The following is a 20,224-nucleotide window of genomic DNA, read 5'->3' as shown; positions in this document are numbered from 1 at the left end:
TTTCTTAAAAAAATGCAACCCACAAGAGTCATTGCCTAACTGTGTGACTGTGAGCAAGTCACTTAAATATGCATTGCTGCCAGGCTGAGTTTGAAAAAGATCTATACGGATCAGTGCTCTAACCTGGTTCTCAAATTGCAACTAACTAAACAAATAAAAGGGTAGAGAGAGAGAGAGTTTCAGGGCAGCATAAATATTAATCTTAATTTTATCTGATTAAAAACTGAAGCAGAGGTAATATATTTATGTGTCCATGAAGACTTAAGAAACAACACATTTATGTGTACTGTAGGAAGTAGTAGTGATTTGGTAAATGGGGAAGAGGAATAGTTTTCGTTTATAAAACTTGTTGCACTTGTGAACGCTCCCTTAGTGGAAGATACACTTTCATGAGAAGCTTGGTTCCAGCAGCTAAACAATCATTGAACTGCATGTTTTAACAGTTGGTTTTAACTGACATTAAAACAGAAAGAAAAGGCAATATGAAGACCAAACCAAGGTAAGATTTTAAGACAGCAAGTAGTTTGCCCTCTGTCTTCTGTGTGTGTTGTTTTTTTTTTCCCCAAAAGCAGTAAAACTCGTGCTGTGAACCTCCATACCATGTGGAACGGAATTAACTTTTCAAATTATGCATTCAAGCCTTTTTTCATTGTGATTTGCCATTAACTAGCTAGAGTCAGTATTTGTAAAAGTATTTAATTTATAACTGAACTACACTTAATTCTTTTGATATGCAAACTTCTGTTTCAGTAGAGCAAAATGAAACCATAGCCGCTTTTGTTTTGAATAAGGACCTGTTAACTTCTTGTTAGAGTAACAAAAAAAAAAAAAAAAAAAAAAAAAAGCTAGCTGCTGTTATAGCTAGCTGATGGTTTTCTATCTCATACCATATTCTGAACAGGAAGTTTTACTAACTCATTGACAACAAACCTGAGAGGCTGATTGACAGGAAAGCACAGCATTATAAGACAGAACAATAGTTGTAAAGCCATGCAGAAAGCCTTTATTTTAAAGGGCGTAGTTGTTACTGTGGCACTGGGCATTTTATGTCACAGATGGAGAAAATTACCTCATTTATTTGGCAAGCAGTTTTGCATACTAGGCAGCTGACGGCTTCCATCCCCAGATCGAGTCTGTTAACAATAAACATAGCATTTTCATCCCATCTGCTCTGGGGTTTCTGCTGGCATGGTACTCCTTCCACCTATTACTACTTTCTTCCTTTCTCTCCATTTTTTTAGGTTTGTACAATGTACCTTTTGTAGACACTACAATACCTGGCAAGCTCTAAGCAGTAAAAATTCTGGCACAGAATTCTATCATAGCATTCAGTCAGATTGCGGAACACTTTCTTATTTTTCAAAACAGAAGGTTTTCAAATAGACTATTTAGAATTAGTAATAGGGAATTTCATATATGCTTAGTTGAGTTTTTTTAATGTTGAGTGCAACTTTATGAAGAAAATCTGTAAGTATAGGAGGAACAAGGCTATATCTGAGGGCAAAAATCATAGTTTGGCAGTCATCACAGAAGAGATGAAGAGGTTGTGAAGTGAACTGTAAACAGGCTGCTTCCTGTACTTCATGGTTTGATTTCCACAGCATCTATTTCTGAAATGTACAACTTTGAGCAAGTTACTTAACTTTACAGTGCTTTGAGACAACTGGGAAACTGGACTAGGCTCCACAATGGTTTTCTGGAAGGCATGTCTTAACTACCAAGGAACCTATATCTAAATCATGGCAGTTGAGTGGAATGCCCACCACTTCCTTCTGCCCTGCATCCTTCTCAGTCATGTTCTTCCATAACTGAGTACTGCTCTGTATTACTGTTATTGTTGTCTTTTGGCTTTTCCCGGTGAGGGGTTGCCACAGCGAAACTCCGGTCCGCTAATGATTGGCAGTAGATTTTCATGGTGCTGAGTTGCCAGCTCGACACCCAACCTTCAACGAAGGCAGGCCCATTCACGCATGTCTTTTGGAATGCCACTTGACCCACGGGGAGGACATGCAGACTCCACACAGAAGGCACTCCCCACACACTAGCTGAGAGTCGAACGGGAGAACCTCTTGCTGTGCGGCAATAATGCTACCGCTGCACCACCGCGGATACTGCTCTGTATTACTGTTAGACGCCTTAAATGAAATGATACTTTTGTAAGGCAAACAACCTAGGTGCATTTCACTTTGCTGCTTCATCCTGTCCAGTCAGGTGTCCCCTTGTTTTACCTTTCTAACTTAGTTATAAGTACCCAGGGGCACTTCTGCATTTTCACTTCCTTTCAGTACCAGATCCTCCTCATTACTGGCATCCTTAGTAATCTAGCAAAAGAGTTCATCTGACTGCCTTCCCACCTCAAAACAAATGCTCCCCCGATGTTCTGAAGGTGGCCTGCTAATGTTCTACTCAATGACCTCCTTTGTATGTTCAGTCATACTTCATTCAAATACCTACAGACAGTCCTTTTCTATATAGTACTCTTCGAATAGCTCCAGATAGTATCATCCTGCATGATTATCCATTTGAATATCTATAGACAGCATCATCCTGTGGGTTTCTGTTGGAATATCTGCAGACAGTACGGTCTTGCATGGTTCTTTTTGAATATCTGCAGAATGTACTGTTCTACATGATTCTGTTTGAATAACTGTAGACAGCATCATCCTGTTTGATTCTGTTTGAATATCTGCAGACAATACTGTCCTAAATGGTTCTGTTTGAAAATCTACAGACAGCACCGTCCTGCATGGTTCTGTTTTGAATATCTGCAGACAGTACTGTTCTGCATGGTTCTGTTTGAATGTCTACCGAAAGCATCACCCTGCATGGTTCTGTTTGAATATCTGCAGACAGCACAATCTTGCATTGCTCTATCTAAATATATGCAAAAACACCATCCTGAAATGTGTTTTCTCCTTCTTCTTTGGTTTTCAGGCTTCATTTTGACCTCTTAAAAAGTTTGCCTCAAACTATGCTCCAAGCAGCAATAAGAAATCATCCTCTGATGCTTGTTTTGCAAGTCACAGATGCTTTCCCATACCTATTCAACTTTTCCCCTTAACTTGGACAGGACTTCTTAGTGGTGATGTATATTTTATAACATTATTGGTATATTTTATTGTGTCTATGTTACATAATCGAACTTTTAAAAGTTTGAACGTCATATGATCTACACCATATGATTGAAATTTTTAAAAGTTTAGAAATGTAATAAAAAAAAATAAACCAAATAAAAAACCTACCTGAACGGTTTAAGCAGGGGGGCTTGCTCCCCTGCTCCCCCCATACCCCCCGCACTTTAAATATACCAACTCCAAGATCGCACTACAATGCAGAAAAGGGAAATCTTCCCATTCTGCACTGTACAGAGATCTCTGTTGAAACGTTCAAATTTTAAAAGTTCGATAATATGGTGTCGACCATATGACGTTTAAACTTTTAAGAGTCTGACAACGTGATATAGACGCTATTTTCTCAGTGCCTCTGCTTTCTGATCCTGAAAAAGCCATCCCCAAAAACTGCATTCTAAATTCTGTGCCTGGCAAAAAAGTTCTGGTTATAACTTTTGTGACATTGTACAACAATAGACAAAATCACATTTTGGTTTCCCTCTTTGCTGAACAGCTCTTCAGTGCTTCTTCCAGTGTTACCTTTACAAGGGCAGATACTGTTGTATGTTTTCCATTATTTCTGTTCATTACTGCCAACTCTATTCTTCAGAGTTAAATTCTGGTTTGGATCTGCCCTTGTATATATATCACATTCACCATTTTTATCCGTACACAAACCATCCTGTTCTCTGAGGGTCTGAAATCTGGTACTATTGTAATACCTCCAAAAGTCTTGACAGTTTGCAAAACAAACTTCCAGGTCGTGCTGTCAAAATGTTGAATGCTCACGCTTAATCTTGAATGCCCTCACTAAATCCTGAACGCCCTTAATGTTACAAAAACTAATAGGATACTGGGTTCATAGGAATTACAAGGCAACTGAGTCTTAAGACCATTTACGGCCTGGCAGTACAAACTCTCAGAGTGAGCCAGTTTTGAATCAAATCCAGTCATCTAGTTCCTATCTGAAGGAAGATAACATATCACACTGCTTAATTTGCAGTTGGACTCTATTCAAGATGTGGGGAAGACCGTGTGTAATAAACCTATCTCTCTACATTGTTTTACTTATCTGTTGGTAAAGATTTTGATCCCTGGCTTTGGTGTTTGTGAGACTTTTTTGATTTATGGAAATATGAAAGATGCAGAACTACTGGGTCCTTAATGACTCTGAGGGCAAGGCATAGAGCTTCCCTCAGGAGTCTGTAAGATACTGAATATAGGAACATAGCTTCTAGATTTTTCTGCTAGTTTGGGGTTTTCAAGCCAGCAATTTTAGATAGGAACCTCTCTCTAGTTTTTTGATATATCTACTGAGGTACAACCCAAAAGGGACAATGTATTCAATGATTGGCTTAATGTTGAGTATAAAGGAACAATGTCTTCTTTAGATCTAGATGATATTCCCCTGGCACTTAGAATGTCCTTCTGCTTGGAGTAACTATCATTATTACATAATGATCAAAAGAGAGGGAAATGGATTTGTCTGCCAGTGCCTACACACCACAAACACATTCACAGTGGCATGCCACACACACATACATATATATATATATATATATATATATATATATATATATATATATATATATATATATATATACACACACACACACACACTGACACTTGCATATTTACACTCTGCACAGTTTTGTCTGGAACCGCTCTTTCTTTGCTCTTTGCTGTTCATTATGATCTGCTGTCAAGTACTGGCATTAAGTAGTATATATTATACAGTTGTACAATAAATGAAGCACATGCATACTGTTGTTTCCAAACTAATATTTTCATCATGTTATAGGATTTTAATTCAGGGTCTGTAAAAGTAGCTATGAAGAAATTTGATTTTATGGCTTGTAACCTCTTGCTGATGCACTGTTTTTTATTACAGTGCTTAAAATGTTTTGGTTTGCTTTCTCCACTACCTAGTGGACAGGTTTCAGAAAACAGTATTCTGCCACTATGACCTTTCTAATGACCTTCCTAAAGAAATCCATGATTAAATGAATGCAAGGTATTTATTTAATTATTTGGTGGTTTGCTTTCCATGGATTATAGGTAATTGGACTGTAGCAAAATACAACAAAACTTGTAGAATGAGGACAAAATGTTAATATTATACAGTAATAAAGGAAATGCATAATTTACAAAGCAGTCAGTAGTATATAATAAGAAACCAAGGGGGAATTAGCATTTAGACTAAATGCCCAGCCTACAGTTTATGATGTGAGAAGGGTTGAATACCAGGAGCAACTAGGTTCAGTCTCACAGAGGTAGTTCTTATGTGGAACAGACTCCCTCTCCACGTCAAGCATATTATCTCATTAAGCCTTTTTAAGTGCAACCTGGATAACTGGATGGGGAACAGAAAATACACCCCTGGGATTCTACCTTTGTCCCCGCTGGACAGTGACATTGGGTGCTGACTTGTTGGAACATGGGCTAAATTCTTGGCTAGGCTTGTAGGGCCTCAGAGCCAATAGCCTAGTAACTTCCTATGATCCCATGATCCTATATAGTAGAGATGTTCACTTCACTAAATCCTGTTTGGTTTACCTACTGTTTGATAAATCACACTGCAGCACTGTGAAATCGTGTCATGATGTTGGTAATGAATCAGTCTACACAGAGGCCTTGAAGAGACAAAGTATATAGACAGGAATCCACATCAGACTGGTGAGCTTGAAAATGAATGTCTAAAACAGCAGTTAGGGAGCCAGTTGTTGTTTCAGAAGTTGAATTTACTGGGTTTACAGTAATTCATTTGGTCCCATTTTATTGAGACTTGAATTATAAACTATGTGCTGATTACTTAAGCCATCAGCAACTCAGTCAGTCAAACAATGCATTAATGAAACAATACAAAGTTGTCGCCACAGCGGAACTCCGGTCCACTAATGATTGGCAGCAGATTTTTACATACTGAGTTGCCAGCCCTGGCACACAACCTTCAACGAAGGTACACCCATTCACGCATGTCTCCCCACAGAAGACGCTTTAGCTGAGAATCGAGCAGGACAACATCTTACTGTGAGGCAACAACGCTACCGCAGCACCACCACCGCAGCAATGAAACAATACAAAGTAATAAAGTGTTTTTGCAGAGACCCTGCACATCCTCTACCTCTGTGCCCCAATCCTCAGTCTCTAAATATACTTTAGGCTCCAAGGCTACTTCAGAGTAAAAAAAAAGCTTGTTCTAGGAACTTCATCATCTGTCCTCAACAGTATAAAAACATTATCCTAGACGAATCAGAAATGATGAAACCAGTCATTGGCATTTTACCTGCTTATTTAATGACTCATTGAGTCTCAACAAAACATGGCTTGAAGAATTATTTATTGTATTGATTCTTTTTTGAATGTGTGGGTAGGCTGGTTCTTGGACCCTTTTCAGCTGTGACCCAGGTACAGAAGGCATAAAAGTATAAGCAAAACATTCAAATACAGTATTTCAGAGATGACACAAATGCACAAAATTTGGTTGTACAACTTTTGTGTAAGTTAAAATCCTCTGATATCTAACAATCTAAAACCATTTGAAGTACTGAGAATTCATGTAAATGCAGTACTACCTCTATAGAAAAGTTTCTACAGGAGAGAAATTGGAGTAAGGAGCTGAAAGAGAAGTACAGGGTGACAAATGAAGAGAGAGTAGAAAGTTATGAAAGAAGCAGGTAAAGTGGAAGAGTCAGTGATTAGTGGAATGCGTACAGTCAGTTGATTGGAGTGGAAAGTGTTGGTTTACTTCTACAGAAATATGAATTATAAGTACATACAGTATTAACAATAAAAATCTCTCTGTTATGTGATGAAAATCTATTAGTTATGGGTTATTGCAGGAACAGGGTGGTGGAGCATAAATGAGAGATTATCCTTTGTAAAATAGATATGCTTGTATGTGTATTTTTAGATGTACTATTAGTTCTTTCCTGAATGTTGAGTGCTCTTTAAGTTGGCATAGTTGTGCTGGGAGATTACTCCAATTAGCAAGGACAATTTTACTAAAGTACAGTGGTGCAGCTATATCATTCTCGACTCACAGCAAGAGATTCTTTGGTTCAATTCTTGACTGGGGTTCCAACTGTGTGGAGTCTGCATGTCCTCCCTGTGCTCACGTGGGTTTCCTCCAGGTGCTCCTGTTTCTTTCCACATTCCAAAGACATAAAGTAAGTGGAATGGACACTATATTGTCTGGGAGAATGTGTGGTATGGAAGAACAGCCATGACAGGGCTAGCCACTTGTTGGCATGAACCTTATCTCTCTAGATTATAGTCACTGTTAAAGTGACACCCCGACACCATGTGTAAAAATGGGAAAAAGAGTTATGGATGAATGGATGGACTATTCATCTGTGGCAATGTAAAAAGAGTATAGACTAGAGTTAGGGTGTTGCTGTTTTGACTTCTGACAGTCTAGGAGGAAGATTTTATTTGGAATTTACTTCTTATGTAAGTGCAAAAAGAATTATTTAGTGTTTTAAAAGTAAGGGTAGATAGGAGTGTGGAGCAGACTGACTGGAAGCCAGTTTGCCTTTTACAGTGTGAGACAATCATGTTTGAGTTGGAGGTGAAAAACAGATAAACCTATGTATGGTATTAGCTGTTCCTTGTATTTTAGAAGTGTTATATGTAGAGTGCAAGCAGTAATTGGTAGACATATTCAAGCCTTTGGATAAATACGCTCTTTGCCAGAGCTTTTCTGGCTTCATTGGGTGAGGTGGTTTGAAATGGAGTAGGAGCATTTCAGTTAGGTAGTAACATTTGCAAATACATTGAGTGGAATAGAGTGTTACACTATTTGACCATGCTTATTGGTTTATTAGTCAGTGTTATCAATCAACCAGTTTCAAGATTCTGTTGGAAACAGCAGGTTCCTAAATTTCATACTGTAGTATCAATGATATTTTGCTCAGGTACTGATTTAGCATTCAGATGGTAACGAAAGAAGGAAGGAAGAAAATGAGAACATGAAGAGTGGTCTCTTCATTTTTGGGAATGGTTAGGTAGTTATTTAGCTATGAATGACCCCTATGCAAGAAGAAGAGATGATCTGCTGTGGAGCTTGATGTGTGGGGAGCTTGATGTGTGTGTGTGTGTGTGTGTGTGTGTGTGTGTGTGTGTGTGTACACTTGTGTGTGTGTATGTACACTCATGTGTACTTGTGTGTTTTAGCTTTGGTGGGCTATTGCTAAATTACGTTATGCCCCACTATTTACATAAACAATCAATTCATCACCTTTTACATTTGGAACTATATGGCCTTCATCAACAGCATCCACATGTATGTGGTCATCAAGCCATCAGCAGGTAGCCTACATACTGGGAATTGCCTCAGGCACTCAGACCAGGGAATAGGACTAGGAAGCAAAAAAGGGAGAGATACAGAACAAGAGAAGGAACTGCCACTAGTAGTTAATACTACAAAGGTCATAATTACAATCTATGGAATAGTGAAAGTTTTAACTGTGCTACAGGAATGTATACTTACACCAAGACTGCAATATCTGGGACTATTCCTTTTACTCTGACGTAAAGCAGTGTCAGAGTTAGTGTATAAGTATCAGAGGTATGGGGTACAACCTCCCACATTGGGGCTGCTAGAGTGAAGCCTTGGTGCAAAATGTTTTAAATCTTTTACAACAAATGTCAACACTCAGTGTATTTACGTGAACTTGGACTTAATATTTCCGAGTTGTGGGACTCGCATTTACAAGTTCTGCACTTCCAGTAGGAAGTTGAATTATCATATTGAACAGATGGTAGATTATGGGTATCAATTTTTATGTGCTGTTCCTTTATAAATTCTGCTCCTTTTTCTCTTTTTTTTATGTCCCCTAACCTCTGTATAGACAAAACTGGCTTGCTAGATTAATACCTTTAGGGGCAGGAAAGATGTGAACATTTATATTGAGGGCAGGTGGCATGAAAATCCAAGTCTGTCTGGTCAGGAATGATGGGAAACCAGCTCAGATCTTCATCATGTTGATCACTGCTGCAGTAGCCTTAGATGACTAAGACAAGTTTGGGCATGCAGTCCTTCTCAGCGTTACTGCTGCAGAAGAGTATGTTCCTCTGAGGCTTTTGAGGATTGATGGTCGGCTTGTGCTTCCTTTGCTGGACAGATAAGTGATCTTTAAGGAAAAAAAACTTCCATTTTCTTGAATTTATTGATGTTCTATTAATTTCCCCTTCAGAAAAGTTAATTTAAAGCTAGGGATGTTCTGCTTTAATGGAATGTCTTGAGACTGTAACATACTTTTAAATGGAGTACTTGTTCTTTCTGTCTGTATTAAAGTAGTGTTAACTAACTGACAACATTTTTTGTAGATAAATTGTGTTTTCTTTGATGGGGTTGGCATTGTATTTGAAAATGCTTGTTACAGTTTTTTTTTTTTTTTTTTAAAGATAAAAGTAACTTTTTTGGACTAGTAGTATTATCAACATTTGCTGTTTGTTTTCTTTGGAAAAGAGGGATAATTTTTGGCTTGATCATGGAACAGACTACCCATCCCATGGTCAGTCCTTCTTCCAGCCATAAAAAGAAAAAGTTAAGCAAACAGCCTTTGTCACCACAGCAGGCTAGCAATTTGCCTCAGCCACAGGTGGGTGACTGTCCTGTGACCATTTGCTGTACCTCAGACCACTGGTGTTGTAGCTACAGCCACTATGGCCTGGGGATTAACTATATCCTTTGTGGCTGTTGGAGTTCCCTCAGTGGGCAAACGAAATCCACTCTTCTTGGTCCTGGGAGAGGAAACGGGGAGGGTTTCCCTGGTGTGCCAGAATTCTGTGTCCATCCCTACGGGAGCAGCTATTGCCATTAGGAACATGGTTGGCCTCATTTTTTTCTGTCAAAAAGAAACAGAAAACAAGCATGTATCTACTCTTCCTAAAATTTCTTTAGAGAGAAGCAGTTTACTGAGTCTGGCTCAGTGCTCAGGGTTTGATTCAGGCTATTGATTTGTCTTGTAAAGTAATTTCTGGTAAAAGAAAGAGAAATTCCTATTTTCCTGAAGGGATTTGAGATTCTGAATTGGAACAGGAAGATGTAGGGACAGATTCAGTGTTTCTTCTCTCATATTTCTGATTCAGACTCAACGGAGAACTCAGTTTCTGATTCCCCCTCTGGGGGCTTCTTTTTGTATGAGATGATTACTAGAATGTGCCAATGTTTCCAGTGGGAAAACACTGAGGTTTCTCAGTCCCTCAGAAAATACTATGAGTCGTTAAAGAAAGATTTCCCAGATCCTACACCCATTCCTCCTATTCTGTCAGCTTTAAAGCATGTGTGTGTTACTGTCTGCAGTTTCCCTGTTAGTTAATATGTTCATAGGTTCACAAGAGGTTACAAGGCTAGCAGAAAACAGAATAAACAGTCTCAAAAGAATTCAGGTAAACAGACATTTAAGAAGGCATGGCAAGGGAGTTCCAAAAAGAAGTCTCTAACCCCACCAAACCAAGGATAATCCAGCAGATCTGAATGACTATTCAAGAGATCTTGTGATCAACTCCCACCCTGACACACTTTTCCTTCCAGAATGTCTCAGTCTCTATTTTTCTGTTTGGCAATAGATTGCTTCAGACAAATGGGCTCTGAATTTCATTCACTATGGTTACAGATGGCAATGAGAAGAAATCCCTTCATTCCAGAGTGTTATTCCTCATCCCCAGATCAGACTAATTTCCACCTGTTCTTCATCACATGTTGTCCCAAGTAATGATAGATCCAGTTCATCCTTCCCAAGTGGGAAAGGGTTTTTATTCAAGGATGTTCTTAGTGTCAAAGAAAGAAAATGCTTGGAGACTAGTTCTGGATTTTTTTTCCCCTAAACCTGTCTGTGATAGTGCCCTAATTCTGAATAATGTCACTTCACAACCAGTAATCTTCTTCCTCTTTCAAGTTTCCTGGTAACAAAAGACTTACAGGATGCTTATCATCACTTCTCTATTCATCCAGACTTCAGATGTTTGTCAAGGTTTTGTAAATCTAGATCGCATTATCTGTTCTCTGCCCTAACCTTTGGACTAACTACTGCACAAAGTATGCTCACAAAGTGTCTATCTCCAGCTAAAGCTTGGTTTAGGCTACAGGGTATCCAACTGTTTCCATATTTATATGACTTACTTATCTTTGCAGAGTCTTTTTCAAACTGTCAGGAATTTCTCTGTCTTGGTTGAGAGATCTCTTACAGAAGGTGGGATTCCAAGAGAACGGTCAAAAGTCTTTCTTGTCTCCCTCACACAGGATTGTGTTCTTGGGATGTCAACTAGACACCTCAGTTCATAGGATCATAGGAGGTTACTAGGCTATTGGGGTCTATATTACGTCGAAACATTGTAATATCGAACACCAAATGAGCGACACATTCACTAGAATTCATTTAAGCATTTAAATTTTACTTATGAGGTGGGCCATGTAGAAGTCCTTCCGTACCAAGGAAGCAACATGGTGGTCAGTCAGGTTGCTATCAACCTGGGTGCCCAAATCCCTGATGACTGATTGAGTGCTTAGGACATTGTTATTAATGTGATAATTTGTGGAGATGTCACTCTCCCCAGAGGGGATGATGATGCATTTTTTGGTATTCAACTTGAGGCCATGTTTCTGGCCTGAGTGAGACCCTCCTAGGGGATGTCCACATCACGAGGGGAATTGATAACAGCACCCAGCTTGCAACCTTCTGCAAACTTGGTCAGCCATTGAAAAGTATATCCCAAATAACAGAGGCCCCAAGACCGAACCTTGGGGTACGCTGCTTGTTATGGGTCTACTGCTTGAGGTGGCTTACCCTGTTTTGAATACGTGGGTTCTATCAGTGAGCCAGTTTACTACCCATCTGGTAACATATGGATTGATGCCTAGTTGAGAGAGTTTATCTATTATGCCCGAGTGGGGAATAATGTCAAAGCCTTTGGCCAGGTCAAGGTAGGTGGTGTGCAAAGTCTTCCCCATGTTCATGGCTTTGGTGACTGTCTCAAAGAAGTCGACCAAATTTAGCAAACATGACCTCCCCTTGACAAAGCCAAACTGTTTGGGATAAAAAATGTTTGGAGGTTGCCAATGTTCTTGTTAATGAGGTCCATGATAATCTGTTCCATGGCCTTGCAGATCAGGCTAGTTAGGCTGATGGGTCTATAATTTTCCAGATCGGTGGATGCTCCACCTTTGTGTAAAGGGATGACGCCAGTACTCAGGCTTTGGTTGAATAGGGTGCCTAATGGTGCTGCAAGTTCTTGCCTGTGTTCATGTAGGATGCAGCCCGGGATGTTATCGGGTCCCATGGAGGTTGTATTTTTTGCCTTTGAGAGAGCAGAGATGACCTGTTCCCTAGATATAAGGGGAAGGGAGCAGGTACTTGGGATGTCCTGATTTACTGATGAGGGGATATACTGGCAAAGTTTTTGTTGAATCTGTCAGCCAGCAACTTTGCTATATATATATATATATATATATATATATATACACACACGACATTTGTATATGATGCGTCCTTGACCAACCAGTTCTGAACAGATCTGTCTGCTTCCTTTGAGGTTGCAGACATATATGAAGAAGGCCTTATGATTATCTCTAGTAGATGTGGCCAATTTGGACTTGAAATTTGCTTTGGAGGATTTCACTAGTGCTTTTATTTGCTTGTTCAGTCTAAGGAGACATTGCTTCCGGTTGGGAACCTGCTCCTTCTTGGTCTTGGACAGCAATTTTTTCCTTTTGTTATAGAATTTATTTATTGCAGATGTCCACCAGACAGGTTTACTCTTCCTTGGAGAGGACGATTTAGTCCTGTTGGTTATTCTTGATTCCATGCATCTATATAAATGCTTTGTTGTAGTTTTGGATATTGGTGCCAGTTCCTACATAGGTTCATAGGTTGGTACTAAGCTATCAGCCCTAGGGCCTATACAAGCCTAGCCATAACAATTCCCTGGCTATTTCTTCCCACAGTATTTACTTCCCTGGACCCCTGTGTAGCAGGGCGACTGACGTGATCCCCGGGGTGAATTTCCTTTCTCCCATCCAGTCTTCAAGGTTTCTTTTGAAGAGGGCCAAAGAGGCACTCTGCTTGACATGTATAGGTAATCTATTCCAGAGTCTGGGGAGTTTCTGGGTCAGGAACCTATCCCTCCAACATGTTTTGTTTATTGTGATGACAAGGTTTAGATCACTGGATCATGTGGCTCTGAGGTATTGGGATTTCTTTACGTGTAGCATGTCCAACAGCTCTGGGTTTGACATGGCCTTGTATGATAAGCAGAGATCGCCTCTGAGTAGATGATATGTGACAGAGTATAGCTGGAGATTTTAAGGCGGTCAGCGTAGGGCATCTGCTTTAGGCCTGTGATTCTTTTAGTGAGGTATTTCTGCAGTATTTCCAGTTGTTGCAGATGTCTTGAGAGGTACATACCAAACGGGGCATTGTATTCTATAATGGGTCTAATTAGTGATGAGTACAGTGGGACAATAACCTCCTTTTTTCTGGATGAAAACCCCTTAGTGATGAGGTGTGCCACATAGAAGGATTTCCTGACTGTTGTGGCGATGTGGTTATCAAAGGTGAGACCACTGTCCACCTGTGTCCCTAAGTCCCTTATAACACTTTCGGTGTTTAGTGTACTGCCACCTATATGGTAATTCATGGATACATGTTTTTTCCCAAAGGGGATAACTATACATTTCTTGGCATTGAGCTTGAGCCCATGGCTCTGGCACCAAGCATCTGTTTCTGTAAGGCCCTTTTGTAGAGTATCCACATCATTTGGGGATTCAGTAATGGCTCCCAGTTTGCAGTCATCTGCGAACTTTGTTAGCCAGAGTCCCTTAGTGTTGGCCTGTACTTCACAGAAGTAGATGCCAAACAAGAGCGGTCCCAGGACTTAACCCTGAGGTACTCCACTTGTCACGTGTCTGGAGCTGGATTTGGAGTCGGCTACTTTTACAGTGTGGGTTCTATCAGTAAGCTAGTTAGCAACCCATTGGGTGACGTAGGGATTAATGCCCAGCTTAGTAAGTTTATCTATGATTCCAGAGTGGGGAATGGTGTCAAAGGCCTTGGCAAGGTCTAGATAGGCTGTGTGGATCACCTTACCCTTGTCCATGGCTCTGGAGACTGATTTGAAGAAGTCAGTCAGGTTCAGGAGACAAGATCAGCCCTTCATGAACCCAAACTGGGTGGGATTCAGTGTTTGAAGGTTGCCAATATCTTTGTTTATAAGTTTCATGATAATGCGCTCCATGGCCTTGCAGATAAGGCTTGTCAGACTGATGGGACAGTAGTTTCCGGGATCCAAGGTGGATCCCCCCTTGTCGAGTGGGATAACTGTAGCTCTGCGCCACTCAGTGGGCACGAAACCTGAGGTGAGGCTATGATTAAACATGACACTTAGGTGAGGTGCCAGTTCATATTGTAGTTCAAGTAGTACATAGCCCAGGATGTCATCTGGTCCCATGGATGCTGTATTCTTAGCTTTGTAGAGTGCGTTTTTTTACCTGTGTGGCCATTATTACCGGAATTTGGCAATCTTCCGGTATTGAGATGGGCCATTTAGGGGGTGAGAGGGGGGTGAAGTTCCTGCCTACAGAGGGGGAGGGGGCTGTGAAGCTGTTTATACCATTCTTCTGGAGGCTGTAATCAGCTTTGGAGAAGTTTTTATGTTTACTCCTAGCTAGAGGGAGGTTGGGAGAGATGGTGACTTCGAAAGTGACTGCTTTGTGGTCGGATCTTACCAGGGTGGATGATACTCTAGGGATGCTGCCCCTCGTGGGGGTATTGACTAGCTGTTCCAAGGCATTTGCATTGACAAATTTAAGAAATCTGTGGGCATTTATGTTCTGGCATGAGCAGTTCATCCATTCTATGTTTGGGAAATTAAGGTCACCCAGGATCAGGATAAAGGATTGAATCTTGATAGCTTCGAACAGGTCCAGATAGGCGGATTGGGCATCCTGGGTCAGATTTGGGGGCTGGTAGTTAGCTATGATTTGAATAGGGGTCTTGTCAATGGTTAACTGCACCTGGAGTGTCTCCTGTGCATCATACTGTTTGATCAGCCTGGAGATGTGTATGTCTTTTAATGTATATCAAAACTCCACCTCCTTTGGATTTACTGCCCACAGTTTGGGGTCTGAATATATGATAGGGTGAGTAACCAGGTAAGGCTGAGGTGCTCTCCGCAGCTTTGAACCAGGTTTCTGTGACTGCACAGATGTCAGAATTTTCCAGGGTTAGGAATGTTTGCAATGACTGCAGTTTCATGTTTAGACTCCTAGCGTTAACAGCATGACCTTTAATTTGTGTTTTGTTGAAATTTTTATGTTGGCAGTTTTACCCTCATCACTTTTCCTAAAAAAGGCACTATAGGGGAGACAAGAGCCTTTGCCAGAAGCCTGAAGTGCACGTAAGACAGATGCAGGCCATCTCTGGCAAAGCATCATGGTCTGTCGATCATCTCTTCCCAGGCTGTCAGGTACTGGATCCACCTGAAATTACACCAGAAACTAAGCCAATTGTTAAAGTCAGTCATTTTCTGTTTGTATTGGGGTATCATTCTGGGTGATGGCAGAATGCTGCTTAAGACTAGGGACATACCTGCCTGGGACACATAATCAGCAAACTCAATCATGTCTCTCTTTGTATAGTCCAGAGAGATACATCTCAAGTCATTCACACCAACATGGACTATGACAGAGTCATAACAGTACCTGTTGTTGAGAGACTTGAGAGCGTGTGTGATGTGGCAGATTCTAGCACCTGACAGACAACTAACCCTGACTATCTCTGTATCCAGCCTGGTGAGAGGCACATCTGTGTGTCTCACAATGGAGTCTTCTATGACTAATATGTTTGGTTTATGGTGGATCCTTAGTGGTTGTGAGGCACAGGTGGGTGGACTATGCATGGTATGTGGTATGGAGGGCTGTGGAGATGCATGTGTTTTTGCCTCGGGGGTCTCCTTTGTTTGGGTATGTTTATGTGGAGGACCTCCGCATATGTAGGTGTGTGTTGTGCAGGTGTGGGTGGTGTTTGAGATGTAGTGATTGTGTTGACAGCCTTTTCAGTGCCATCTATACTGGCTTGAGGGGGAGAAAGCTTGGACTCTAGGTTCCTAATGTAATTGCATCTTTCCCAGATTGTGTTCCTAGGTGGTAGTAGTAGATGCTTGTCTGTATACATGAGGCAATTGCTATGCTGTCTCAGGATGCCCATATCAACCAGACCAGTTTCTTCTATAGGAGAAAAATAGATCTTTATTTAGATCTATTTCTTAGATCTTCCACTCAGACTTTGGTTACTGTGAGGAATACCTCAGGATTTTGTGTCTCACGCCATCTGTGATTCTCAGGATACCCCTTGCAAGACTACAGATGAGGAAGATGTAGTGGTATCTGAAATCTCTTTGGTCACAGCATCAACAACCTTTATCTTCTCAATTCCCATTGCAGAGCTTGGTCAGAAGAGAAATCTTTTGGTGGAGACAACAGATATCCTTAAATACAGGTCTCCCCTGCTTCAAAGCAGTCAGTAACCATAGGCACTTCAGACTTTGCTTGAGGAGCAGTTTTAGGAGGGATAAAAGTGCTGGGGTGTGGGACACGAAGGACAGATGTAAACAGTTAAATATCTAGTTGATGCTTGCCCTGATCAAGGCACTCAACTCTCTGAACCATCTTTGTCACCCAGGACCTCTTCAAAGTAGTTTCAGACAATACCACAGTGTGGTACATCAACAGGCAAGAATGAACCAGGTTGCACCCCCCCCCCTTTACAGACTAGCCATGTTAGCTTGTGATATGTCTCACTGGTACAGGCATCCTACATTCCTTCAGAGCAAAAATGTGTGGCAGACAAGCTGAGCAAGACCAGGGCAGACCCTCATGAATGGAAACTAGATCAGGTGGTCTCCCAAAATTTGATCTATCTGTTTGGAGTTCTTCAAGTAGACTTTTTTGCCTTGTCTCTGAACAACCAACTGGCAAGATTCTCTTTCAAGACTCTGTACAAGAAGGCCTGGAAAACAGATACCTTTTTTTTCTTTCTTTGGACAGGAATGTTCTTGTATGTTTTCCACCCTTTTCACTAGTATCCAGGGTACTTCTGAGGGCTCAGAAGGAATCCTCCAAGATTATTGTGGTGACTGTCTTCTGACCCAGGCAGTTATGGTTCTCCATTCTTTTGGAAATGACCAGGAGCAATTACCACAAGCATCCTCGCATACTGGATCTATTCACACAAGAACAAGGGTGTTTGATATACTCCAGCGTCATTCCTTTTCAGCTGACTGACTGGATGATAAGGTTTTAATTCCTTTTAGACACCTGTTTATTGAGAATAAGCAGCAGGTGCTAATGGAGGCAAGAAAGCCTGCTACAAGAAAATCATATTTTTTTTAATTTTATTTAACATTTGTTTACTGGGAAAGTCCAACTTGGAACGAAGTTATATGTCAGTGGAGGCCCAGGGAGAAATGCTCCATATGCATGTCTTTAACGTGAGAGGAAACTGGAGTACCTATAGAAAACCCAGACGAATGCAGGCAGGGCATGCAGACTCTGCACAGAAGGCACTCCAGCTGAGAATCAAACCGAAGAACCTCTTGCTGTGAGGCGACAATGCTACTGCTGCACCACTGCGCCGTCCTTATATTATATTATAGTATATTATATTAATTGTATTATATTAGCGAATGGAAACATTTTGCTTGTTGGTGGGAATGACATAACCAGCACCCATTCAGGGCTAGTTGTCCTCTGGTTTTACAATATTTGTGTGAGTTACTATCTTATGGCCTTTCTTATTCCTCTATTAAAGTTCATTTATCAGCCATTTCAGCATGACTGTCTACCTGTCCTCCATTTTCAAGACAGACTCATCTCAAAATGTTCATGAAAGCGGTTTTGCATAACAGGCCGCCATGTAAACTGGTGGGTTCTCCTTGGGATCTTATTTTTTGTGGTAGAGGAGCTAACACTTGCTCCATTTGAACCAGCTAATCTGTCTGATTTCAGGTTCTTAACATTGAAAACAGTTTTACTGATTGCTTCGACCTCTGCGAGAAGGGTATCTCAGTTGCAAGCTCTTATGATTAGTCAACCCTACCTAATTTTCCTTAGGGACAGGGTTTCTTTGAGAATTAATCCTTCTTTTATGCTTAAAGTGTTATCTAAGTTTACATTAAGTCAGATTAATCTTTCTCACCATTATCTTTACTCAATCTAAAAATGAGAAGAAAGGATACTCCATACCTAAAATGTCCTCAGGAAACTCAGATACTGTCTTGATAATGTATATCTCTCAGATCTTAAGATCAATTGTTTTTTTGTTTTTTTTTTCTTGTAAGGTAAGAAGGGCAACCTGTGTCAAAACAGATTCTTTCCAAACAATTGTCTACAGTATATAGTTTTTGTTAAACTCACCATAGCAAATATATTCCAATCAGGGTCAAGGCCTTTCTTACCAGAGCCTTGGATTTATCTATGGCTTTTTGGAAAGGGTTGGATCCTAGAAATATTTTAGAAGCTGCTAACTGGTCCTTTGTACATACTTTTACAAAGCACTGTAAGCATGATTATTTCTCTAGGCCCAGATCAAGCTTTGCTAGGACCATTTTCCAGGGATTCCTGGACTCTTCTCCAAAAGTAGTTAGCTGTGGTAATTTACACATATGGCTAAGTACTACTGTAGCAGTGATCAATATGATGAACATAGTACAGTTGTGCAAGTTGAACTTATGATAACATTAGGTGTTTGAATGATCACTGCTCCCTCCCTCTACTACCCTTGTTTTTTGTTGTGTTTTTTATGCCAGAGTGTGGACATTTATGTTTTGTTGTTCCTTGCATAGCCATTTCAGGGCTCAGCTTCTGTCTTTCTGCTGGCAGGAAAGCTCTTAAGTGCTTCGTGCCCAAACTTGTGTTTTAGTCAGCTCAGCTTGAGCTGCTTGACAGTTTGGTTACATGGAATGTGTCCTGAAGCTTTGGAAGCTGGCCGACTATTACATCCTTGGCAGGATGTAACCCATATAAGTAAGGCTACTGCAGCAGTGATTATTCAAACTCTACTTTCCCAGTTATCTGACCTTTGTAGCTACACACTTTCATTCTGATGCATTATCTACTACTCCAAAAGTTAAGTTGTACTGTACTAATATTAGCACTGTTGGGGTTTTGTGGTGATGAGTAAAAGGTCTCAGAATTTGATATGCATGTAAACATTTATAACGCATCCTGATGGTTTAAGATACAAAATACCAATCATTGTGGGTGGCACTCAAAAGAGATTTCACATTGAATACTTAATACTCAGTGGTTTTGAGTTTATTACTCATTTATTCTTAATGATGTACTATCATTTGACTGAACAGCACTTGACTGAAAATCAAATGTTTGAAATAATTTTACTGAAAACTAATTGACTTAAAAGATATTTGACTGAAAGCCAATTGACGGAATATCTATTTGACAGAAAATGCATGACTGAAACCTATTTCACTGAATCACAAATCACTGAAAATTTTCAGCATAACAAAATACAAGACAGAATAGTGTTTTTGAAGGGGCAAGTCCCTCAGCACCCCCTATGTGAGGAGACCTTGCCCCCAACACCCTCCTTAATTATGTATACTAACTCCATGGCTGCACAACCATTTGATAAAAGAAAAAACACCATAGACTGTGAATCGGTGTTGGTGCATACAGTATTTATTGACTGGAAAAGTGGAGTTGTGGCCCCCATCTTTAAGAAAAGGGACCGTAGGATGTGTAGTGTATGTAGGGGAACCGTACTTCTCAGCCTCATTGAGAAAATCTATGCAAGAATGCTGGAGAGGGAATTTTAAGTGATAGTTAATCCTCAGATTCAGGAAGAACAATGCAGATTCCATCCAGGCCATGGAAAAGTGTACCAGAATTTTTAGCCTTTCACAGTTGTGTGAAATATTGTGGGAATTTGCTAATCATGTCTACTTTTTTTGTGAACTTTGAAAAGGCTTAAGACCTTTTGTCTTAGAAAATCCAGTGAGATGCCCTGTGGGCTTATGAGATAGTAGGGCTGCTGTATAGTAACTAACACTATTTGAACATAGCAAAGTTGTGTTCACATTCGTGTCATTTAGTT

At 40.4% G+C, this 20,224-nt stretch overlaps 1 protein-coding gene across 1 annotated transcript in view; it reads left to right on the top strand.

Annotated features, from left to right (window-relative positions):
• Window positions 1-202: 202 nt before the first annotated feature.
• SLC25A18 (solute carrier family 25 member 18) overlaps window positions 203-20,224 on the top strand; it is a 671,540-nt gene continuing 651,518 nt past the window's right edge. The window contains exon 1 of the mRNA XM_044088188.1: window positions 203-499. Within this exon, the coding sequence (XP_043944123.1) occupies window positions 483-499 (17 nt within the window). The 5' untranslated portion in view covers window positions 203-482. The remainder of the gene's footprint in view (window positions 500-20,224) is intronic.

The sequence above is a fragment of the Protopterus annectens genome, chromosome 11.part0 (assembly GCF_019279795.1).
Source record: "Protopterus annectens isolate FY-2018-M chromosome 11.part0, PAN1.0, whole genome shotgun sequence".
NCBI classification, from domain to species: domain Eukaryota; kingdom Metazoa; phylum Chordata; order Ceratodontiformes; family Protopteridae; genus Protopterus; species Protopterus annectens.
This window is presented reverse-complemented; position numbering and strand designations above follow the sequence as displayed.